The sequence below is a fragment of the Urocitellus parryii genome, chromosome 4 (genome assembly GCF_045843805.1).
Source record: "Urocitellus parryii isolate mUroPar1 chromosome 4, mUroPar1.hap1, whole genome shotgun sequence".
Lineage (NCBI taxonomy): Eukaryota > Metazoa > Chordata > Mammalia > Rodentia > Sciuridae > Urocitellus > Urocitellus parryii.
Genome location: NC_135534.1, coordinates 46,107,194 through 46,130,146, shown reverse-complemented (window position 1 = coordinate 46,130,146; position 22,953 = coordinate 46,107,194). Strand labels below are relative to the sequence as shown.

General features: G+C 36.3%; 1 protein-coding gene across 3 annotated transcripts; it reads right to left on the bottom strand.

The window, feature by feature from the left end:
- Positions 1–492: 492 nt before the first annotated feature.
- Positions 493–22,570, bottom strand: Saal1 (serum amyloid A like 1). Of its 3 annotated transcripts, none has more exons than XM_026398981.2 (12): positions 22,407–22,570; positions 20,998–21,111; positions 19,777–19,860; positions 16,627–16,706; positions 14,395–14,454; positions 14,146–14,261; positions 13,492–13,672; positions 10,841–10,923; positions 10,563–10,751; positions 4,714–4,910; positions 3,448–3,540; positions 493–2,305 (listed from the first exon to the last, which is right to left on the bottom strand). In XM_026398981.2, the coding sequence occupies exons 1-12, from the start codon at positions 22,539–22,541 to the stop codon at positions 2,213–2,215; spliced, it is 1,425 nt and encodes a 474-aa protein (XP_026254766.2). In that variant the 5' UTR covers positions 22,542–22,570; the 3' UTR covers positions 493–2,212. The 3 variants fall into 3 exon arrangements, with proteins under 3 accessions (XP_026254766.2, XP_026254767.2, XP_026254768.2); XM_026398982.2 differs by having other exon boundaries at positions 4,714–4,907; XM_026398983.2 differs by lacking the exon at positions 3,448–3,540.
- Between the last annotated feature and the right edge of the window lie 383 nt (positions 22,571–22,953).

The window sequence follows — 22,953 nt, the reverse complement described above, 5'->3', positions numbered from 1 at the left end:
AATAAGAGATTCTGTTAGTAAAAGGATACCAGTAGGTCGGATGCAGTGGCACATGCCTGTAATCTCAGCCACCCAGGAGACTAAGGCAGGAGGATTGCAAGTTCAAAGCCAGACTCAGTAAGGGCGAGGCACTAAGCAACTCAGTGAGACCCTGTCTCTAAATAAAATACTAAAAAGGGCTAGGGATATGGCTTAGTTGTTGAGTGCCCCTGAGTTTAATCCCCAATAACCTCCTGCCCCAAAAGTATAACACTATGGCACTAAAACATATGTGACATCAACAATGAGATAAAGATAATAATTCTTACATACTTGGTTATATACTGATAACCCTTTCTATCAAGTATTTGTGTTGGTTTCAACTGTTTTGCATTCAGAAATATTTAATATTATAATAGTTTGATTCTTATGTGAATAAGCACTATTCATAATTAAACTCAGGCTTAAAATCATGTGATTTGTTTTTTAAAAACTTTAATAGAAAATCTCAACCATACAAAAATAGAGGAAACAGCAGTGTAACAGACCCCCATGTAATCATCACCCAGCTACAGCAATTCCAATTCATAGCCAATCTTATTTTATTTCACTTATCCCACCTTCCTTCCCCTTACCCCTATTTTGAAGACTATTTTGAAGCAAATCCAAGACATCATACCATTTCATTGTACATACATGACTGTTCATAATGGTTCTTGGATTAGATCTCACACTAGTAATAAAAAGAAAAATTTCGGAATGGATCTCAAGAGTGATTCTTACTTATTTTTCCTTCCTTAAAACTTCTACCAAGAATAGAGAAAAGATTAAAATTGCAAAGTGGTAAAAGATATGTTCATATAGAATACATTAACCCTAAATTAAAGAAATCTATTCCTTGAAAAAAATAGGATATTGATAAGATTATAAAGAATACTCGTTAAAACAGGCAAGATAATCTATAATCTCAGCATTCCTTTTCTTTAATTTACTCAAACACAGCTCTACACCATCACTATAGCTCAATCCTGTACAACAGAAAGTGATGTTCACTTAAGACTTAATGATTTACTTCAGAGGTTGTTCCTTAATGTCTACAGTTGGTTTCTGCATGCACATCATTAAAAAAAGTTTATGTGTATGTGTGTGTTCACATGTAAAAGTATATACGTTGAGAGGTGCCTTTTAAACTTTTCCTCACTTAAAATGCCAGAGTTATCAAGGTGAGTAATTCAAAAGGCAACAGGAAATTAAAGACAGTTGGAAAAGCTCTTCACCTAGAATGATGGATCAGCCAAAAAAACGAAGAGTTTAATAATATCCTATTAACTGAAAGGGACAAAATATCTTCTAAAAAAGCAGGAGAATATGTCTTCTTTTTTATTTTTTATTTTTGTTGTAGGTGGACAAAATATCTTTATTTTTATTTATTTATTTTTATGTGGTGCTGAGGATCAAACCCAGTGCCTCACGTGTGTGAGGCAACTCTCTACCACTGAGCTTCAACCACAGCCCTGGAGAATATGTCTTTTTTAAAAAATGATTTAAATACTTTGAAAATCTAATTCAAATTTAATTAGAAACAATGACACCACATATAATAAAGGCTAACTCAAGTTCCTCTCAATTTTTTCCCTCTCCTCCTACAAAAAAGTGTAGGGAAAGAGTGAGTTTCAATTTTATTTGTACATGTACTTTCAAATATCATATTTATGTTCTGGAGAAGCATCATTCAAAATACCACTGCAACTGAATCAAATATAGAACATTGTAGTGAACTCTTCAGATCATGTAACATTTTAAAAGTTTATACTGAACTATTTATTATAATTTACAGATTTAAGAAATATTCAAATGTATCAAAATACTACAAAAGTATGTAGCAGCCTATAATGTTATAATAGAAAGAAGTAATAAAGAAAATAGGTCAGGTCCAAAGTAAAAGAAAATTCTTACCAACCCCTCAAATATTCTCAAAAGAACCTCAATAGTAAGTTTGTATTTTTGTTCTCTTCAACTAAAGATAAATAACTCATAAGCAATATTAAAAATAGAGGGAGGTGAAGTTCAGATTTTAATGCCAAATAATTGAGGTAAGTCTAGAGAGGAAGAAGGGCACAACACTAGGCAATTGTGTCTAGTATCAGTTTTATCTAATATTTCCTTTATGTCAATTTCAACTATTTAAAAAATCAAGTTTATTTCTTGGACAGAAGAAATTCCAACTCATTTTTCAAGCCTGATCCTTCAAAGTTGGGAAGCTTTCCTGCAGGTCATCAGCAAGGACATTATCGACTTCATGTAAGATTTTAATGAAGTCCTCCACCTGGGAGTCAAACAAAAGAATCAAATAAATATAGTGAGAAAAACGGTGATTGAAGATATTCTGACTACAAACTACCTATGGTTTTCTAAATAGTTCAACAGACAGATATGTTGATAAATTTCCAGATGATATCACGGTCCCCCAAATCATCATGAAGGAAGTGACTATACCTAACTTTTTTATTTATTTATATTTTAATTTTTGAGCTACTACTTATCCTCCTGCTGATTCCCCTTTAAGGGTCATTATTATGTTCGGGCGCAGTGTTGTACACCTGTAAATCTAACACCTCAGGAGGTTGACCCAGGAGAATTCCAAGTTCAAGATCAGAATCAGCAATTTAGTGAGGCCCAAAGCAATTTAGTGAGACCCTGTCTCAGAATAAAAAATAAAAAAGGACTGGGGATGTGGCTCAGTAGTGCCTCTGGGTTCAATCCCTGGTACCAAAAAAAAAAAAAAAAGTCCATTACTATAGTTTATTAATATTTTCCTTTTCAACATGTTTCTGCATGCCTTCCTTTTGTACTTATTTTCCTATAAAATTTTCTATTTAGAAACTGCCTCCGATGGTAGCAAATGTGTTATTTGAAGAACATAAAAACAGCTGGGCACAGTGGTACACACCTGTAATCCCAGCTGAATGTACTTGTAGGGGATACCAACACAAAATTCTCACATAAAAATCAAGCTCGGGAGGCTCAGGCAGGAGTATCTCGAGTTCAAAGCCAGCCTCAGCAAAAGCAAGGAACTAAGCAACTCAGAGAGACCCTGTCTCTAAATAAAATACAAAAGAGAGTTGGGAATGTGGCTCACTGGTTGAGTGCCCCAGGGTTCAATCCCTAGTATTCCCCCCACCCCCCAAAATACCAACTCTTCATAAGAATCTTACTTTTGCTTAATACCTTTGCTTTCTACTTTATAACAGAAAGGGACAGCATAAATTCCATATTGATTTCTTCCTAAAATCACAATTACACTTAGGCCAGTACTATGAATTAGCCAGTAGCCATCTTTCTGACAGGGCATTAAATCATGTGATGTGTACCATCTTTTTTGACAATGGCCTTGAAAGATCAAGTCCTTCTTGAGAACATTTAGTAATCCTGTGAAATACAGACCCCTATACTTTTACCCATACTCACCACAGGACTATAAAAAGGAAGGAGGTTTTGAAATGCAGAGGAACATTTCTGTTTGCTTAACTGGCCCTCCTTTAGCCCCTGAGCCACAGTCTCCTAAAATAAACAAAAGATTTACTATCAAGAAATGAAAAATTCTAAAACTTTATTTACTAAAAAAAAATACAAATCAGTATATATAATTACTTACTGATCCTATGGTCATTTCAAATGTTGCAAACTGAACCTAGCTTCATCAAAAGTTTTACATAACCCAAACACATCTCCACTGTGGTCCTTATTTTAATGGCGGGTACTACCATCCACCCTACTGCACAAACCAAAAACCTGGGTACATCCAGGACTTCTCCTTCTGTCCGGCTACTAATTCCCCCCCTAGAAGTGTTCAATTCTACTCTGCTAAACCTTACCCCATCACTCCTCTCCATTCACACTTCACTGTTTAGGCTCTCATGATTTTTCAAATTATTATTATTATTATTATTATTATTTTGTACTAAGGATTGAATTCAGGAGCACTTAACCACTGAGCCACATCCCCAGCCCTATTTTGTATTTTATTTGGAGACAGGGTCTCACTGTTGCTAAGCACCTCGCCATTGCTGAGGCTGGCTTTGGACCCGCAACCTTCCTTGTCTCAGCCTCCCGGACTGCTGGGATTACAGGCATGCACCATGGAGCCTGGCCAGAATATTCTTGAAGATTATCAACCTTAAGAGCCCATCAGTTGGTCTCCTGGCCTCCAGCCTCAACTCTCGAATTCTTCCTCTCTATTGCTTTTGGAGGTATCCTTCTAAATTGATCATATCACTTGATGCTTAAAAAAGACTTTAGCAAGGGCTGAGGTTGTAGCTCAGTGGTAAAGTACTTGCCTAGCATGTGTGAGGCACTGGATTTGATTTTCAGCACCACACATAAATAAATGAATAAAATAAAAATAACATGCATGAAACCCTGGGTTCAATCCCAGCACCGCAAAAAAGCAGCAATAAAGTTCACAGCATTACGCAAACCATACTTTCATTTGCTGAAAAAAAAAAAAAAGTTAGGCACAGTGGTGCATGCCTATAATCCCAGTGGCTCAAGATGCTGAGGCTAGGAGTATCACAAGGTCAAAGTCAGCCTCAGCAACTTAATGAGGCCCTAAACAACTCAGTGAGACCCTGTCTCTAATAAAATATAAAAAGGGGCTAGGGATGTGGCTCAGTGGTTAAGCACCCCTGGGCTCAATCCCTGGTACCAAAAAAACCATGAATACTTCTTTCCTACCTTTGTTAATGCCTGAAAAATATTAGAAAGAAATTCACATGAAATATCCTTTAAGATTTTCAAGTGGAAATCATCTTGGGTTGGATCAGACTTTTTATTTTCTTCTTGGTTAGACTCTGCAGAGTTCTCTAGTTTCTTCTGACAATCTTCCACATTTTGTAACACCCGAATTAGACTGTCAATCAGAGGAAGATCTACTGTACAAACAAATAAAGAGACATGAAATTAGCCAGTTTGTTTTTTTTTACTCATTAAGTCATACATTCATACTGAACTACAGATACAGTAGTAAATAAGATTGCTAAGGCATCAGCTTTCGAGAGGCTTATGTCTACATACCTTCACATAAGTAAATAAATAAAATAGATCATTTCATGTTATGGTAAATTTTTTTATTTTATTTATTTATTTATTTATTTTTTAAAGAGAGGAGAGAGAGAGAGAGAGAGAGAGAGAGAGAGAGAGAGAGAGAGAGAAAATTTATTTATTTATCTATTTTTAGTTTTTCGCGGACACAACATCTTTGTTGGTATGTGGTGCTGAGAATCGAACCCGGGCCGCACGCACGCCAGGCGAGCGTGCTACCGCTTGAGCCACATCCCCAGCCCCAGGTTATGGTAAATTTTATGAAGGAAACAAAAGGGAAATATAATAAAGCAGCTCAACAGGGGAACTTCTCTGAAGAGTTGATACTGAGTTGGAGAACTAAAGGATAAGAAATGTTAGCAATGCAGAAAGCCCAGCAAAATATCTCAGAGGAACAGAGCAAAGACCCCAAAAGGAAAATATCAGGAAAGTCTGAAAAGCAAAATGGAAGCCAGTATGACTCTGGGCTAGTGAGCAAGGGAAGAGTAGCACAGAAAGAGGTGAGAGAGATAGGAAAAAGCCCTACAACGCAGGGTCTTTGAGGACACAGTGACAAAAGAATATTAAGTTTAAGTTTTAACATCATAAAAATCTTAGACAAAGCTCTTAAATGCTAAATTTTATTAAATGAAGCAGAAAAATTCAGTCTAATTTTTAAAGACTGAATAGTCATTTTAATTAGAGTACAAAAAAAATGAATATAAAAATAAAGCTCATATTTAGGGGCTGGAGTTGTAGCTCAGTGGTAAAGCACTTGCCTCACAAAGTGTGAGGCACTGGGTTCAATCCTAGCACCACATTAAAAAAAAAAAAAAAACAAATAAAGCTCATATTCAAAATATATATTGTACCATCAACATGCTAAGAGATCTCATGCAGATTCAAACACTGATTCAATTTCACCATTTCTGCTTAATAATTATAACTGGGGGAAAAAAAGAAAGTTTTCTACAGCACTGAAATATCAAGTATACTAATTTGAAAAAAATCTAATTTCCTATCCAAACTTAAGTCATTTATGTACAGTATATGGAAGAGACTTTTTAAAAACTTAGCAACCAGGGAAATCTTATCTTTTATTACTCAATTCAATGTCTTCAGAACACCTCCCTACCTGGCTGCTTTATTATAGTCCCCTTAGATCTACTCCTACCTCCTTACATTATCACCAACTCAAAAGCCCAATTCTTATTCCATATTTCCCTGTAGATCACATCAATCTATACCAGCCTCTTGACTCTTTCTCACCTTAGCCCTATCTCTGCAAAACCACTATTCGAGGCTGGGAAAAGACAAGGAGAAGATTTTAATCAGCGGCTTGGAATTAAAGGAACATCTTTATACTTTCTTCACCGATCATAAAATTTTACACAGTTTTGGGGTAGCTGCAGCAAAAAATATCTAGTCCTATTAATAGCACAAAAGAGGTTCCTACAAAAATCAACAGTTTTTCCATACAACAAAATCAGGAAAACTCCATGCACAATAGCTTAAAAAAAAGAAAAAAAAATATATATATATATGAGTAAGCCTAACCAAAGAGGTGAAAGACAGACATCTACAATGAACATTATAAAACACTGAAGAAAGAAATTGAGAAACACACTAGAAAATGGAAAGATCTTCCATTTTCACGGATAGGCAGAATTAATATTGTTAAAATGGGCATATTTCCAAAAGTGATCTACAAATTCAATGTAATACTCATCAAAATACCAGTGATAGTCTTCATAGAATAGAAAGAACAAAAAATCCAGAATAGCCAAAGCAATCCTGAGCAAAAAAACAGCAATGCTGGAGGCAACACAATAACTGATTTCAAATTATCCTATAGAGCACAATAACAAAAACAAGCATGGCATTAAAAAAGTCAGAGGAATGGAACAGAAGACACAGAAACCAAACCACATAGTTAATTCTTTTTTCCCCCCACAAGGAAAAAAATGCATTTTATTTAACCACCAACTGCACACACATTTAAACATACATATAACTAAGATGATATTAACTCTTCCTATGTGGGATACATTGTGAAATATTCTGCTCTGTTCTTTAATTAAAAAAGAAAAACTCGGTAAAAAGATATTGTAAACCACTAATGTCGCTACCCTTAATGACTCTAGAACATTACCAATTTCAATTTATAATTTGAAGAAATTTATTGTCTTCCTCCTTCTTAGAATTAGCCCATGATAGTATTCTAAGTACTCAGAGGGGGAAAAACCCAAAAACTATGGCCTTATTTCCCTGTATCCAGTTTGGACATGGTATATACTTTCCAACTTGTGTTTCAAGCACAGACCTTCCCAGGCTAAAAAGCAGAGAGGATGATTTGCAGCTATGTAATAATACATGTCCCTATCTGTATTGAACATTTTATTGTCTTTTTTGCATACATTATTTCATTTGAACCTGGCAACAACCCTGTGAGGTAGGTGAGGAAACTAACAGGTTCATTTTACACATAATAAAATAAAGTCAAATAAACATGGGGTGGGGGGTTGCTTTTTTTGATGCTGGAAATTCAATTAGGACCTTGTCCCATGCAAAACACATGCTCTATTAACCTCACATATTTTTAACATTTACTCCTTATTTTTACATTATTGATTCAACTTTTTGTAGGCTACAATAATAGACCTAATTCCAAACTTACCAAGCCAAACTCATCCTCCTCTATCAATAAAAATTTATGGCCACAGAATATGAAAAAAAATACATACATATATATATGCAATATTTTGTTGGTTCTTGTGTAATGGAACAGATAATATGAAAGATCCTAATGGCCAAGAAAAGTGAAGTCAGAGGAAGTGATATTCTTTAAAATGTATTAAAGGAAAAAGGTCCCTTTCAGCTTCTACTTTTTTTTTTTTTTAAGAGAGAGAGAGAGAGAGAGAGAGAGAGAGAGAGAATTTTTTAATATTTATTGTTTAGTTTTCAGCGGACACAACATCTTTGTTTGTATGTGGTGCTGAGGATCGAACCCGGGCCGCACGCATGCCAGGCGAGCGCGCTACTGTTTGAGCCACATCCCCAGCCCAGCTTCTACTTTTATGAGAGTTCAATGGACAGCTTTAATGCAGATAATACTTGAAGCTTTTGAAGAGGTCCTAATTCTTTCTTTTTTTTTTTTTTAGTTGTAGTTGGACACAATACCTTTATTTTATTTATACTTAAGTGGTGCTGAGGATCGAACCCAGGGCTGTGCATGGGCTAGGCAAGCACCTTACCACTGAGCCACAACCCCAGTCCCAAGAGGTCCTAATTCTTGATGTGGTTATCTTACTCAACTTTTGAATGCATAATGATGGTGAACCATGGTTTTCAAAACCTTGCTCCTTGCTTTCCCAAAGTGCTAGGATTTGAATGCCACAATACAAACTGATTCATGTTTTTGCCATTAATTGTCTATGGAGTTCTTTAAATGAAGTCTGTGTTAGTGTCCATAGATATCAGTGCTCTGCAAAAGCTGCTGGGGGATTCAACATTCCCAGTGACCACAGAGGCCAAGCCCCACCCACAACCATCTGATTCTTGAAAAAGATGTCAAAAACATGTTAGTGAAGACACCCTCTTTCATAAGTGGTGCTATAAAAAACAAGACATTCATATATAGAAGAATAAAATTAGATCCTTATCTCTTACCCTATATAAAAGTCAACTCAAAATTGATCCAAGCTGGGCACAGTGACACACACCTATAATTCCAGCAGCTTGGGAGATGGAGGAGTTCAATGTCAGTCTCAGCAAAAAGTGAAGTACTAAGCAACTCAGTGAGATCTTGCCTCTAAATAAAATACAAAAAGGGCTGGGGATGTTACTCAGTGGTTGAGTGCCCCCGAGTTTAATCCCTGGTATCCGGGGGAAAAAAAAATGGAACGAAGACCCACGTTTAAGACCAGAAACTGAAACTATTAGAAGAAAAAATAAAGGGAGCACTTCAACATGTAGGCACAGGCAAAGACTTCTTGAGTAGGATTCCCATAGCTCAGGAAATAAGAGAAAGAATAATAGAATGGTATCAAACCTAAAAGCCTCTACAGAACAAAAGGAAACAATTAACAATGAAGAAACAACCCACAAAATGGGAGAATTTTTGCTAGCTAATCATCTAACATAGGATTTAATACCCAGAATATGCAAAGAACTCAAATGAATAACCCAATCAATAAATGGCAAATGAACTAAACAGACACTTCTCAAAAGAAGTACAATATGGCTAACATCTATAATTAAAAAAAAAGGCTCAACATCTTCAGTTGTCAACGAAATGTAAATTAAAACTACACTAAGATTCCATCTCACTCTAGTTAGAAAGGCAATCTTCAAGAATATAAAAAATAATAGATGCTAGCTAGGATACAGTAAAAAGAAACTCTTATATACTGTTGGTGGGAATATAAATTAGCATAGTAACTATGGAAATTAGTGTGGAGGTTCCTTAAAAAGATAAAAATATTTAATTACTATATGATCCAGTTATACCATTCCTTAGTATTTATCCAAAAGAATGAAAGTAAGCATACTTAGATACACACATACCTATGTTTATAACAGCACAACACAACAGCCAAGTTATGGAATCACCCTAGGTGTCCACCAACAGATGAATGGAAGAAAATGTGGTATATAAACCCAATGAACTTCTGTTCAGCCATAAAGAACAAAATTATGTCATTTGCAGGAAAATTAATGGAAATGGAGGCCACAATTTTGAGTGAAGTAAGTCAGATTCATAAAAGTATTGTTATATTTTCCCTCATATATGAAAGTTAAGGGGGGGGGGCGAAAAGGATGCCATGAAAGTAGAGGGTGACCATTAGGGTAGAGGAAGAAGATGGGAAGAGAAAAAGAAAGGTAGGGGCAGTACTGGGGAGTAAAATCAATCAAATTGCGATTTCATGTATGTGTGAATATGCTACAATGACACCCCCTATTCTGGATAACTGAGCTACACCAACTTAAAAAAAAAAGTTTCTAGTATGATAAACTTTCTCTATAATTTTCAAGGGAAAGATTAAGGACATCAACACTCATTAAGGAAACTACATATGATAAAAAAAGCTAAGCATATTTGTAGCAAGATTAGTTTTTTTTCTCATTTCACATCAAGTCAAAAGAAATAAGTAAGGCTATAGAAGATATAAGCAACATAACAACTAACATCTACTAACTCCAATATTTAGATTCCTAACTCAGCCTCTCTCCTCAGCTTCAGACTTTAAATTGTCAACTCAACGTCTGCACTTGAACATCTAAAATTTAACATGTTTAAAACCAATCTTCCCCACCTAAATAAATGGCAATTTTTCAGACAAATATGTTAAGACAGATCCTTGACTTGCATTTAAAGGAACAAAAGTATTTTTTTTTAAATGGGGATAAATGGGAGAAAGAAATCAAATGAAGAACTCACATAGGCCAGGTCTTTAAAAATATAACAGGTTGCAATTTAAGTTAGTGAATGAAGCAATACCTGCCTTTTTCTGTCTTTAGATGTTCTTGGTCAGCCTGTGAAGCATAGATGGCAGACAACACTGAAAAAATAGAGGCTAGCACTGTTTTCTGTTCTTGCAGTATGATGGGTGGGTCATCAGACTGGCAGAATTCATGGCAGACCAGGTCAAAAAGTAAAGTCCAAGTGTCTTTTCCAGTATCAGGACACTGTACTTAATAAAGAATATAAACAAAGTAGTAATTTAAAAATAAAGAAACTACTAAATTAGTAGCTCTAATGCATCCCAATAAACCATCTTACCAATTGCTTGAATTCCATCATCCACTGTGGTAAGCAACTGTAAGATATGCATGTAAACATCAAGCCCTTCTGGGTTTTCAGAACTAAATACAAAAAGCAAAAGGCAGTGCATCAATAACTTTATTGTCTAGGGAATTTTATCTATTCACTCATTCTATAAATATTTATTACACTGTTTTAGCCATTGCCCTAGGAGCTGAGGATAAAACAGTTCCCTATTTTATCCTCAGTTTTTAAATGCTCATTAGAATTTATATTATAATGGGGAAAGAGTAAACAAGCAAATATGTAATATAATCACACAAAGGAAAGAGGTAAAATTCTTTTGACTATGTCCCACAAAAACAACAATGCACAGACCTGCTAGACAATGTTTCCATCATTGTTTTCTTTTCAAATAGTCAAAACAAAAAAATAACTGAGACATCTTTTTTTCTTAATAAGGATTGAACCCAGCAGTGCTTTACCACTGAGCTATAATCCAGCCCTTTTTATTTTGAGACAGGGTCTCGCTAAGTTGTTGAGGATCTTGCTAAATTGCTGAGGCTGGCCTAGAATTCACAATCCTCCTGTCTCAGTCTCCTGAGTCTCTGGGATTACAGGTGTGAATCACTGTACCAGGCAATAACTGAAATTATGATAGTAAGAAAGTAAGGTCCATTGCACTAAGTATTGACAATGTTCTTAAAACTTCACAAGGTTATCCTAGTTCCATAGCTGAGTACAATAAAACCCTTAAAGCACAATTCTTATAAACAATTTGTTGTCTCAGAAATTAAAAGTGTTGGTTCTTCAACAAAACAATAAAATGAAAAGATAGTGAACAATTAAAACAATAGTTCAGCAAATGTTTATTTATGTACCTAAAACCTTCAGGCACTATGTTAGGGGCTAGGAAGACAGAGATGTTTAAGATGTTACCACTATATTCTTAAAATTTATTGTTTAAAAGGCAGGAAGAAAATTAAAGCAGTAATTATAATAAAGTGAAATAAATTTAGCACTAGAAGAAATCCGAGGTGCCAAGAGAACACAAATCATGTATATTTCATTTAGACTGGAGGGTCAGGAAGGTACCTTAAGAGAAATGATGTTTACACAGAAACCTGAAAGGGTGTTAATATGTTTGAGGTAAGAGGAGACATACTATGTAAAGGCTCGGAGTCAGGAAAACTTTGTTCTGTTCAGTTTGAAGAATTGAAGAAAATTTCACATGGCAACACAGAATACAAGGAACCAAAACAGAAAGGCATTTTTCAGGGCCATACACCATGCTTTTTAAAAAATATGGACCTTATCCTAAGAAGGGCAACTGAAAAGTTTAAAGAATGACAATGAGATGATAAATGAGTCTTTGCAAAGACAGCTTTAAAAACTAGTCTTGGATAGCTAGGTACAGTGGCACACACCTATAATACCAGTGGCTTAGGACGCTGAGGCAGGAGGATCTCGAGGTCAAAGCCAGCCTCAGCAACTAAGCAAGATCCTAAGCAACTCAGCAAGACTGCGTCTCTAGATTAAAAATAAAAAAGATGGGGCTGGGGATGTGGCTCAAGCGGTAGCACACTCGCCTGGCAAGTGCGGGGCACTGGGTTCGATCCTCAGCACCACATAAAAATAAAATAAAGATGTTGTGTCCACCAAAAACTAAAAAGTAAATATTTTAAAATTCTCTTTAAAAAATAAAAAAAAATAAAAAAATAAAAAAGAGGGTTGGGGATGTGGCTCAGTGGTTAAGCGCCCCTGGGGTCAATCCCCAGTACCACAAAAAGACCAGTCTGGGAAGAAGCAATCCCTAAAACCAGGAAAAACAAGTAACAGAATGTGGCAATTGTCCAGGTGAGAGACACAGAGCCTAGCTGGCACAAATGGGATCCTGGAAAAAGTCAGGACCATGACTTGAAAGTTGACTGGCTGTAGAAAAAGAGTGGGGTAGGAAGAGTCAGTAGCTTCACTATTTCTTCAACATATTCAAAGAGGATAATAACTGCATCATTTACTGATTGAAAATACTAAAGAAGCAGATTTGGAGGAATAATGAAAAGTTTAATCCTCACTTAGTAAAGGACATAAAATAAATAGCTATTCATGTGGCCTAAGAGCACTAAGAATGCAATAGTAACCACTAAGCAGATTAATAGCTGCTTATATAAAATATCAATTATTCTAGTGACTAATAGTAAATAGTTTCAGTGTCATGTAAGAACTAATAATTTCTCATGGCAAGACAACAAACTGCCCAAATCAATCACCTTTCCAGATTGGTGTACCTACAAAAGGGACAAGGAACAAGAAAACAAATGTTGATGACATTAATGGAAGTTGTTAAATGTTCAATGTAAAATGAAACACAAGAAAACCTTTTCTCTTTGATCTAAATTACATAAAATTGCTGATGAAGTTAGGAAAGTAACCACAATTATTGCTGAACAATCACCTATAACTAGATGATATTAAAACAAGTATTTTGAACCATTATGATTCTTGCAAAGAATAAATATTCTGCCACCCCAAATATTGGTAGGGAATCAAACCTAACAAAGACTATCTGTACACGTCATCCTATCAAAAAGAAAGTAAGACTTCTATATCTAAGGCTACTTCTAGCAGTTGGATTTTCCAGAACATTTTGCACAAAAAAGCTCACTTACCGTAATTGTTTGGCAGCTTCAAGTACACAGGGCACAATCCTAAATACTGGCTGCTCTTCAGAATCTTCCTGGGGTTGGCCCAAAGGCTGAGCAACCCCATTTCTAATCCATTCCAACATTAGTTTCTCATCCAAATCAAAGAGCTTGTCCACAACCTCCCCCACTTTCACCAGCAAGTCAACTGAAGAAAATAAAACAAGTATTGAAATAAAAATGAGAATGTTGCAGGGCTGGAGTTGTAGCTTAGAGTGCTTGCCTAGCAAGTGTGAGGCACTGAGTTCGATTCTCAGCACTGCATATAAATAAATTAATTAAATAAAGGTCCATCAACAATTAAAAAAATTTTTTTTAATGTTTAAAGCAATAAGGTTAAGCAAAATTCATAAAGCTATTCCAAAAGACATATCTTGCCAAGACAGTACTTATTCTAAGGGTGATCTGTTTATCTCTTATGTTTAAAATGATTATCTTCCTTCAGTAAGCAGAAAATTTATCAGTGTCCTGGGAGTTTCAGAAGCAATTTTACTCCTTAAATCAAAAAACTTTTTCTTGCATTTAGCCTTTTTAAAAACATGACTTTCAGAAATAGTAACATGTTTTCCTAATAATTAAATGTACTCTAAAACATTTTTTCTAGATTACATGGTGACTTACCATTTGTTGAGCTTGACATGATGAAACAAATGCTATCATAAATAGCTGGTTGTTCTCGTATCCTTTCAACCCAGACACTGGCCACTTCTGTCTGGGAAAGGCAAGTAAGCAACAACCTACATGATAAATGTCAACTTAATGTCTATCTTCCAAAAACAGTATAGGAAATTTAAGAATCAAGAATTAACTCTATTTTCTTAGATTCCCTTATGGGTGATTTTATGGAACCCACAAAAAAGAAAAGCATACCTGCTTGTTTCCAGCAGAGTAGGCGGGTCTGAATCATACAAACAGTGCAATAACACTTGCCTACAAAACAAAAGTCCATATGCTTCACATCTCTCATTTCAAACATCAGAATTTTCATTTAATTTTTTAAACATTTTTACTGTGAAATAAAGCATATATGCAGAAAGGCATATTAAAATACAAATCTACAGTCAATGAATTATAAAGGAAATGTTCATGTTCATTTTTAAGTTATTAATTTTTTAAAATATTTTTTAGTAGTTGATGGGCCTTTATTTATTTATTTTATTTATGTGTGGTGCTAAGAATCAAACCCAACATCTCACACATGCTAAAATATTCATGTTTCCAAGAAAGAGAAGAATGGTGCATATCCATGACCCCTATGTATCTTATTCTGAATCAGTTCTCTTTCCCATCTAGAAAAGGAAATACCAACTTTTCCAGCAACCAATTCCTGTTCTATAGTTTTATTATTTTATAGTTTTTAGTTTTGCTTTTGAACTTTATATGAAAGAAATTATATTATATATTTTTTTCCTTAAAAAACTTCATCCATCTATTTGTCTTTGACACATAATTGTACATACTTACAAGGTACAGTAGGACACTTCAATGCACATGTACGTATTCTTAAGTCCTAGTTTTGCTCAAAATCATGTGTAGGAAATCATGGAATCCACAAAAAGAGAAAAGCATACCTGCTTGTTTCCAGCAGAGTAGGCAGCTGTTCTTTAAGTCACTGCTGCAGAGCATTCAGTTGTATGAATATATCGTAACTTATTTTTCCAGACTATTGCTGATGGACAGTCTATTTCAATTTGGGGTTATTTCAAACAATACTTCTGAAATAATGTTTGTGTAAAGGAGTTGGGGGTATAGCTCAATAGCAGAACACCTGCCTAACATTCATGAGGCCCTGGATTCAATCCCAGCTCCAAAAGATGATAATAATAATGATAGTATATGTGTATCCTAATGTACATGTGCAATTTTTCTTACTACATACCTATGAGTGGCATTCTTGTGTCATAGCATATGTGTATCTTCCAATCTGACTAGAAGTACTCAACTGTTCTTTTTCTTTTCTGGTACTGGGGATTGAGCCCAGGGGTACTTAACCACTGATCCACATCCCTAGCCCTATTTTTTATTTTAAAGCAAGGTCTTTACAGAGGGCCTCATTAAATTGCTGAGGCTGGCTTTGAACTTGTGATCCTCCTGCCTTCGCTTCCCAAGTCACTGGGATTACAGGTGAGTGCCACTGCACCAGCCTTGGTCATATGTTCTCAAACTGAACAAATTCATATCCCTTTAGCAATATAAACTGTTATATACTAATTTTAAGATAAACATTAATTGAATTTAAAAGACATGTTAACATTTTTCATTATCAGATTTTTGATAGGGAATGCTAGAGATGAAATGCAATCCTGAGACATCTACTCCATGAATGATTATAAATTAGTGAGGAATAAATGCTTTCAACTAGTATCTTAAATCTCTCCACACCTTGAAGACAAAAACCAACTTTTTCTAGAGACTCAGGTACTTGAATCCTGTGATAAACTTATATAACCCCATCTCTGACAAAAACTGTCTAGAACAGTCTCCATAGCCATTCTGGATACAAATTTCTTTTAGATCCTGAATAATAGCCATGTACCCCATATTGAGAAAATGAATACACTCATCAAATTTAGCATGTAATTTCACCAAGGTTTCCCCCATTGAAAAACCTTCTGCTGAAAACTTTCCTGGCTATAGAAGAGAACTAGCCTCCAAGCAGAAATACGAAAGCCTTTAATCACAGAGTCAATCTTCTAGTCTATTGGTAAGTTCTGCTCCCTCATCTAAGTGAAAGCTCTCAGAGTGACACTGTTTAACAAATCTTGTGTCCTAAACTCTGGATCTCTGAGGCCTTGCATTCCCTATGCCTACATTGTTTTAGATTCTGATTCACTGCCCCCATCTCCAAGTTTGACCTCATGGATCCTTCTTCTGGCCTGCTTACATCTGCACTCAGGTCCCTTTGATATTCATAAAGAATAAACTGGCTTAACTCCTGAATCATGCCCATATGCAAGTGTGGAAGTCCCTAGCTATCATTAACATGCAATGAAGTTCCTGTAGCATGTTCATCAACAACATTATCTTTCACATTTTCTCATTTCCTTAGGGATATAAAATATGAATCCATTTTTAAAATATAATTATCATGATAAGACTTACCCAAGATTTTTATCACTGCTGATGGACACACATATCTCTTGGAAACAGGCCATATTACCTAAAATCCCCACACAGATTTCCTGCCAAAGCAAATTTCACAGGTCACAATGGTTCTGAGATAAAAGACATATACAAAAAAAAAAAAAAACAAAAAACTATTTATTAGCACTTATTAAGACCAGCCACTACATGTCATTTCATATAATTTATGAGGTAGGTATTACTATTATTCCCATCCTTCAGATAAGGAAAGTCAAGCAACATTCAATCACTATTTCTTCCTGCACCTCAGTAGTCAAGATGCAAAAAGATTAGGGCTGTGATGGATGAGGATAGTGATGCAGCCATAGAAAAAGATGAAGATAAGGAAGACAAGGATAAGGAAGAGTGAAAGCAAAAAAATCTATTGGAAAGTAAAGGAGAAAGCAGTTGAACATGACTCATATATTTCAAGTTGTTTCATTTCCCCAGAGACTGATACCATTAACAGGAAAACTGAAAAAAGAAAATTGTATAAAAGGACACAATTAATTCATGCAGTACAGTATACTTGCTGGAACATGAGATTTGCTCAGGGGGTTTGTTAACAATACTGACTTCCAAGTCCCATCTAGATCAACTGAATCTGAATGTCTAGCATAGAGCCTCAGAAGTTAATGTTTACCAAGCACACCAGGTGGTTTTTATGATCAGGTAAATGTGATAATCACTGAGTTAGGACATATGAAATCTGGGATTAGAAAATGCAGCATGCAAGTAGAAAATGCCTGAAGAAAGTTAGAGATGTGGCACCAGTTACCAGATAGAAGTCAGGGTTTTGAACCCACAATACAGAGCTGTAATATACAAGTGTAAAATAAGGAAACGAATATTAAAAAAACAAAAGACTGGGTTCTGGATCTAAGAAAGAGCTCATACCCAGGGTACAGAAAGAAAGCAGCCAATGAAAGTGACAGAGAAGAGCTGGGGATGTGGCTCAAGCGGTAGCAAGCTCGCCTGGCATGCGTGTGGCCTGGGTTCTATCCTCAGCATCACATACAAACAAAGATGTTGTGTCCGCCGAAAACTAAAAAATAAATATTAAAAAAATTCTCAAAAAAAAAAAAAGAAAGTGACAGAGAAGGGACTGAAGAGGTCAGAGACCAGAGAGGGCAAGTGTCACAGAAGCTTCAGAGATGGAGTGTTTCAATAAAATGTGGGTGGTCAAATGTCGAGAAAAGATTAAAAGAGAGTAGGGACAGAAAAAAACACATACTTCCCTTATAAACTAATGACAGAACTTCCAATCAAACACCAAGTACCATAGTGCTGGCCACTCATCAGAATAACCTTGGGAATGTCAAAAGTTGCTGAGTGGCTGGGTGCGGTTGCATGCACATGTAATAACAGCAGCTGCAGAGGCTGAGGCAGGAGGATCACAAATTCAAAGCCAGTCTCAGCAAGGGTTAGGTACTAAGCAACTCAGTGAGACCCTCTCTCTAAATAAAATACAAAAAACAGGGCTGGGGATGTGGCTCAGTGGTTGAGTGCCCCTGAGTTCAATCCTTGGTATTAAAAAAAAAAAAAAAAAAAAATTGTTGAGTGCAGCATGCATGGAGATACAGGCTGATTGACAGGATTTTTAAAAATTCCTTCAACAAAGCTTCTCAACCTATGATTCTGCTGTAGAGCACTAGTGTCACTTGGAAGTATATATGAACCCTAACAAAGTTGATCAGAAACTCAGGAGATAGGCTCAGCAATCAGTGATCTGGGATTGAAGAAAGTTAGGAATGTTGCACCAGTTTGAGAACGAGCTGAAGTTTGAGAACCTGTGGTATTTGGTCTCAAGACAATTACTGCTGTAGTAGGCTGTGGCTAGAAGACACATTCAACAATATGACTAATTCCTGAAAGGTGCCATTTCTGACATGTTTATTTCTTAAATAATTATGAGTCAATGTATTTAAGATAGAAAAATTAAGAGAAATAACACAAAATTGTCAAATTCTTCTATTAGTATAAGGATCCAAGGAAATACTGGTTTATCAGTACCCAATTCAGGTAGAACATTTTAAGATAAAAATTTTAATTCAACATTCAATTCATAAAAATATTCTACAGAATTCCATTCTTTGAAATCTCAAAGAAAGAAAAGCAATTCAGTACTGTGTTATACTGGAGTCAGGCCTAGATTTAAATCTCAACTTCATTCTTAATTAGTTTTGTGGCCTTGGACACATCTTAACCTGAGACACAGTTGTCTATAAAGTATGCCTCATGGGAGTAGTAAAACCAAATGCTCTGTAAATAATAATTATTTATAATTAAATTATTCAACAAATACATCCATCATATGGATAGCACATGGCAACTTAAATGGCAATAAAGCACAGGACATTTAACATTTCATAAATAAAGACCTCTCATTTAGTTTTTATCTATTATTCTTAGGAATTTACTATCAACAATAACTACTAAGATCTTACTTATTTGGAAAGGCATGGAAGAAAAAAAAAACTACTTTGAGTTACTGATATGAACACTGAGAGGAGACAGAGGGCACACAAAGAGATGGCCATCACAATAAGCTGGTGAGATGGAATGTAGACAGGCCTATCCAAATTAGGACCATCTAGACAGTAGATTTTTTTTTTGGGGGGGGGGGTACCAGGAATTGATCTTAGAGGGACTTGACCACTGAGCCACACCCCCAGCCCTATTTTGTATTTTATTTAGAGATAGGGTCTGTGTTGCTTCGCACCTCACTTTTGCTGAGGCTGGCTTTGAACTGGAAGGTAGATTTTATGCTAGAAAGATGATTCAGGTTCAGATTGTGGAAGTCTTAAGCAACAGGCTAAGTTTAGAATGGCTCTTAAGCAATGGAAGCTTTTGAGTGAAAAAGAACAATGAACTGAGAAACAGGAGGTCCAGGAACTGTTCTCTGTTTGTCACATATTAGCAGCATAACATAGTTATACCTATCTAGTTTCTACAGTTGTTAAATGAAACTATTGATCTTCCTAATCCAGTCCAAATCTAAAATTCTATGGCTCTAATAATTTTAAGTAGTACTTTACCTAGTAATGTTCAATAAACATTTACAGACTGATATTATTGATTTATAGACAGTAAGAAAATCAAAGTGAAAAAAATGAAATGTATACTTACTCTTAATCGAGGACACTTGGATCTGGCCAGTACTCCCATAAATATGTCAGGAGCCTTAAATTCTTGGAGAAATAAAGCCACATCCTATAAACAAAAATGAATATTAACTTGGATGCTGAATATTCTTCTTTAAACTCCATAGCTAAGGCAACTGTAAAAAAATTTAATTTCATATATACTACCATTAGGACACAAGAGAGAAAAAAACCCACAAGTTACAAGGTTAGGTGAGGAACTGTGCCAACAGATAAAAGCAAGGTTAGAAAAATTTTGTGGTATTTGGTCTCAAGACAATGGAACAATTCCATAAACAAATCTACTCACTGTGATACTCTGGAGAATTGTCTTCCTTTTATTCTGCCCTGATTATATTTACATACCAGGAATTCTTAGTCAAACACACTTGCTAATTTTGTCAGAATTAAATTAAAGGAAAGAGTAAAATCTTAATTCCTATCCTCCAAGGTTTAAGACACAATAAGGGAAACAGGTGAGAACAGCTAATGGGTCATATTAAAAAATCAGAACTTGGGGGCTGGGGTTGTAGCTAAGTGGTAGAGCACTTGCCTAGCATGTGTAAGGCACTGGGTTCAATCCTCAGCACCACATAAAAAATAAGTAAATTAAATAAAGGTATTGTGTCCATCTATAACAAAAAACATTTTTTTAAAAAATCAGAATTTGTATTTTCAAAATTCTCAGTAGAAAAAATTCTGATCACAATATAATTATAAGAGTGAGTTTGCTTAGTCTACAATGCCAAACAGGGGCACACCACACAAACCTGGAGTGGACATGTGATCCCAAAAAGGCCAAATACTGCCGAAGAATGTGAGATGCAAAAACTAAATTAGTTAACTATGGAAGGTGGGGATGTGAATTGTTAAACAGAGTCATATGCCACACAATGATGTTTCAGTCAGTGACAGACTACCTATAGGATGATGGTCGCATAAAATTAATTGTCTAGTGATGTCATAGGTATCTTAATGGGTTTAAGTATGTTCTGTGATATTCAGGACAATTACACATATTTTCAGAGACAAATTTTTAGCATTCATAGCTTCTGGGACTATTCCTTGAACCACATATTCAAGTGACTACAGACACTCAAGAAAGCCTTTGCTCAGAGAGTGAAGGACTGAACCTATTCTAAAAATCCACTCACCACCTTCTCACCTAAGAGTCTGAAATTTCAATGTTTCATCTCTAACCTCATACCTCATCCATTGACATATCCCATACTCTGCAAATTTCATTCTCCATTTCTTCATCAAGCTCCATCTGCTGCTCCTCATCATCTGAGCCAGATTTGGTGTTTTGAGGTCTAACAATCTTCAAAAGAAAAGAAAAAAATAAAAATTTTCTATAGTACTTTCTAACTAATATTATCCCATAACCACTTAAAAGTCCAGAGACTCTCCTCAAATCTTCTTTCACAAACATCTTGTTTTAAAAATTAATGCCTTGGGTAGATCTATTCATTCAACACTTATGGATCAAATACTGTTGTTAGAAAACTGGGATAAATAAGATGTAATCCCTGCTTTCATGCATTTTAGGATTAGTGGGGATAAGACATGTAAATTGATAGTCACAAAAATTTTATGACTCAACTGAATTATGGACTAAGAGTTGGAGTAGGACCTATGATGGACCAATTACCTATTCCTGAGAGAAGCTGGGAGTCACTCCTTTTAGGAGGTGATATTTAAGCTAAATCTTGGAGGGAAAATGGAAGTTTGTCAGGTGAAAAAGATAAGAGCATTTGGAGATAAGAATCAGAGTTAAGAAAGTGCCTAGCATTTGAGGAATGGTGTACAGTTTGCTGTTGATGGAACACACTGTACCATGAGCAGAGAAGCCTGGAAAGGCTGCAAAAAGCCCTGGATTCCAAGCTAAGAAATATGCATTTTGCTTCAACAGTCAAACAAGAACTAAGAGGAGTATCAACAACTTTTTTTTTTTTTTTTTGTCTTAAGGAAGATTATTCTGGAAGCTGTGTAGAAAAAGGACAGGAAAGGACAGAAATTGGAAGAGGGGAATCTAGTTGAGATGCGGAGAGGAAAAAAAACTTACATTTACTGAGTCTCCTATAAGCCAAAAACCATGGTGGGCACTCTATGATCATTATGTCACTTAACCTATAAGAAAACTCTATATGATATTATAGGTATTATCATCCTATTTTATAGAAATTGCCTGAGAAATCAAAGTTCTTGGTGGTTAGGTGACTTGTCCAAAGTAATGCAGTTAGTAGATGGTGAGGCTACATCTTTGACATCCATTTATTCTACAAAAAAAGTCCATGAATCACATAAATTTTAAGGCTTGGGCTTCAGAAATGACGATAGGGATGGGGAGCATAGTTCTATGTCTTTGGAGAACTTGCAAAATTACGGTAACTGCAAACGTCCCAACATCCCTGACACTAAACTTTTCTTGGCATCAGGCGCACCAAAGTGACCCCAGGCAGTTTGGGGGTCAGCTGAGGTTGCGAGGCGCCTTTTGCCGAGCGTACGCTTGGGAAGGGGTGGTCGGGGGATTTGGTGGCTCCAGGAGCCTGAGGGGCTGCCAGCTACCAGGCCGAACCACCTGAGGGGCAGCCCCAGCGTGCGCGATTTCCACACCTGGATGAGCCCGCTGAGGACGCCAAACAGCCAGTGTTTGCTGTAGACCGTGCTCCCAATGCAGTCTCCTCCAGCAGTCTCCTCGTGCTCCTTCTCGTCCCGACTGGGCGGCGGCGGCGAGGGGTTGCGGTCCATGACTGAGCGCGCCCACAGCGCCCGGGAGCCGCGCCGGAAGCCGGGGAGGAGAGGAAAGGTCTCCTCACGCTAGAGGGCCCAGCGCGCCTGGCGCGGCTCCTGACACAGCGCCCCCTGCTGCTCGAAGCCCGCCCGGCCAGAGGACCCGCCCAAAAAGTGGAATGTGACCCATGTAGTTTAGTACTGAGCAATATTTGTTTGTAGGGTACTCCTGGCTCTGTAAAGATATGCCCATTCCCTTAAAACTTCTGAAATAAAAGCTGAGCATTATTCTCTGTGGTAAGCCTTGGAGTAAGATTGAGATTAACTCTGATTGATTATGCCTCACACATAGAGGACCAAAAATCAAAAAACTTAAATAGCTGGCAAAAGAGTAAATATTGAGAATTATGTGCCAGGCACTGTTCTAGGC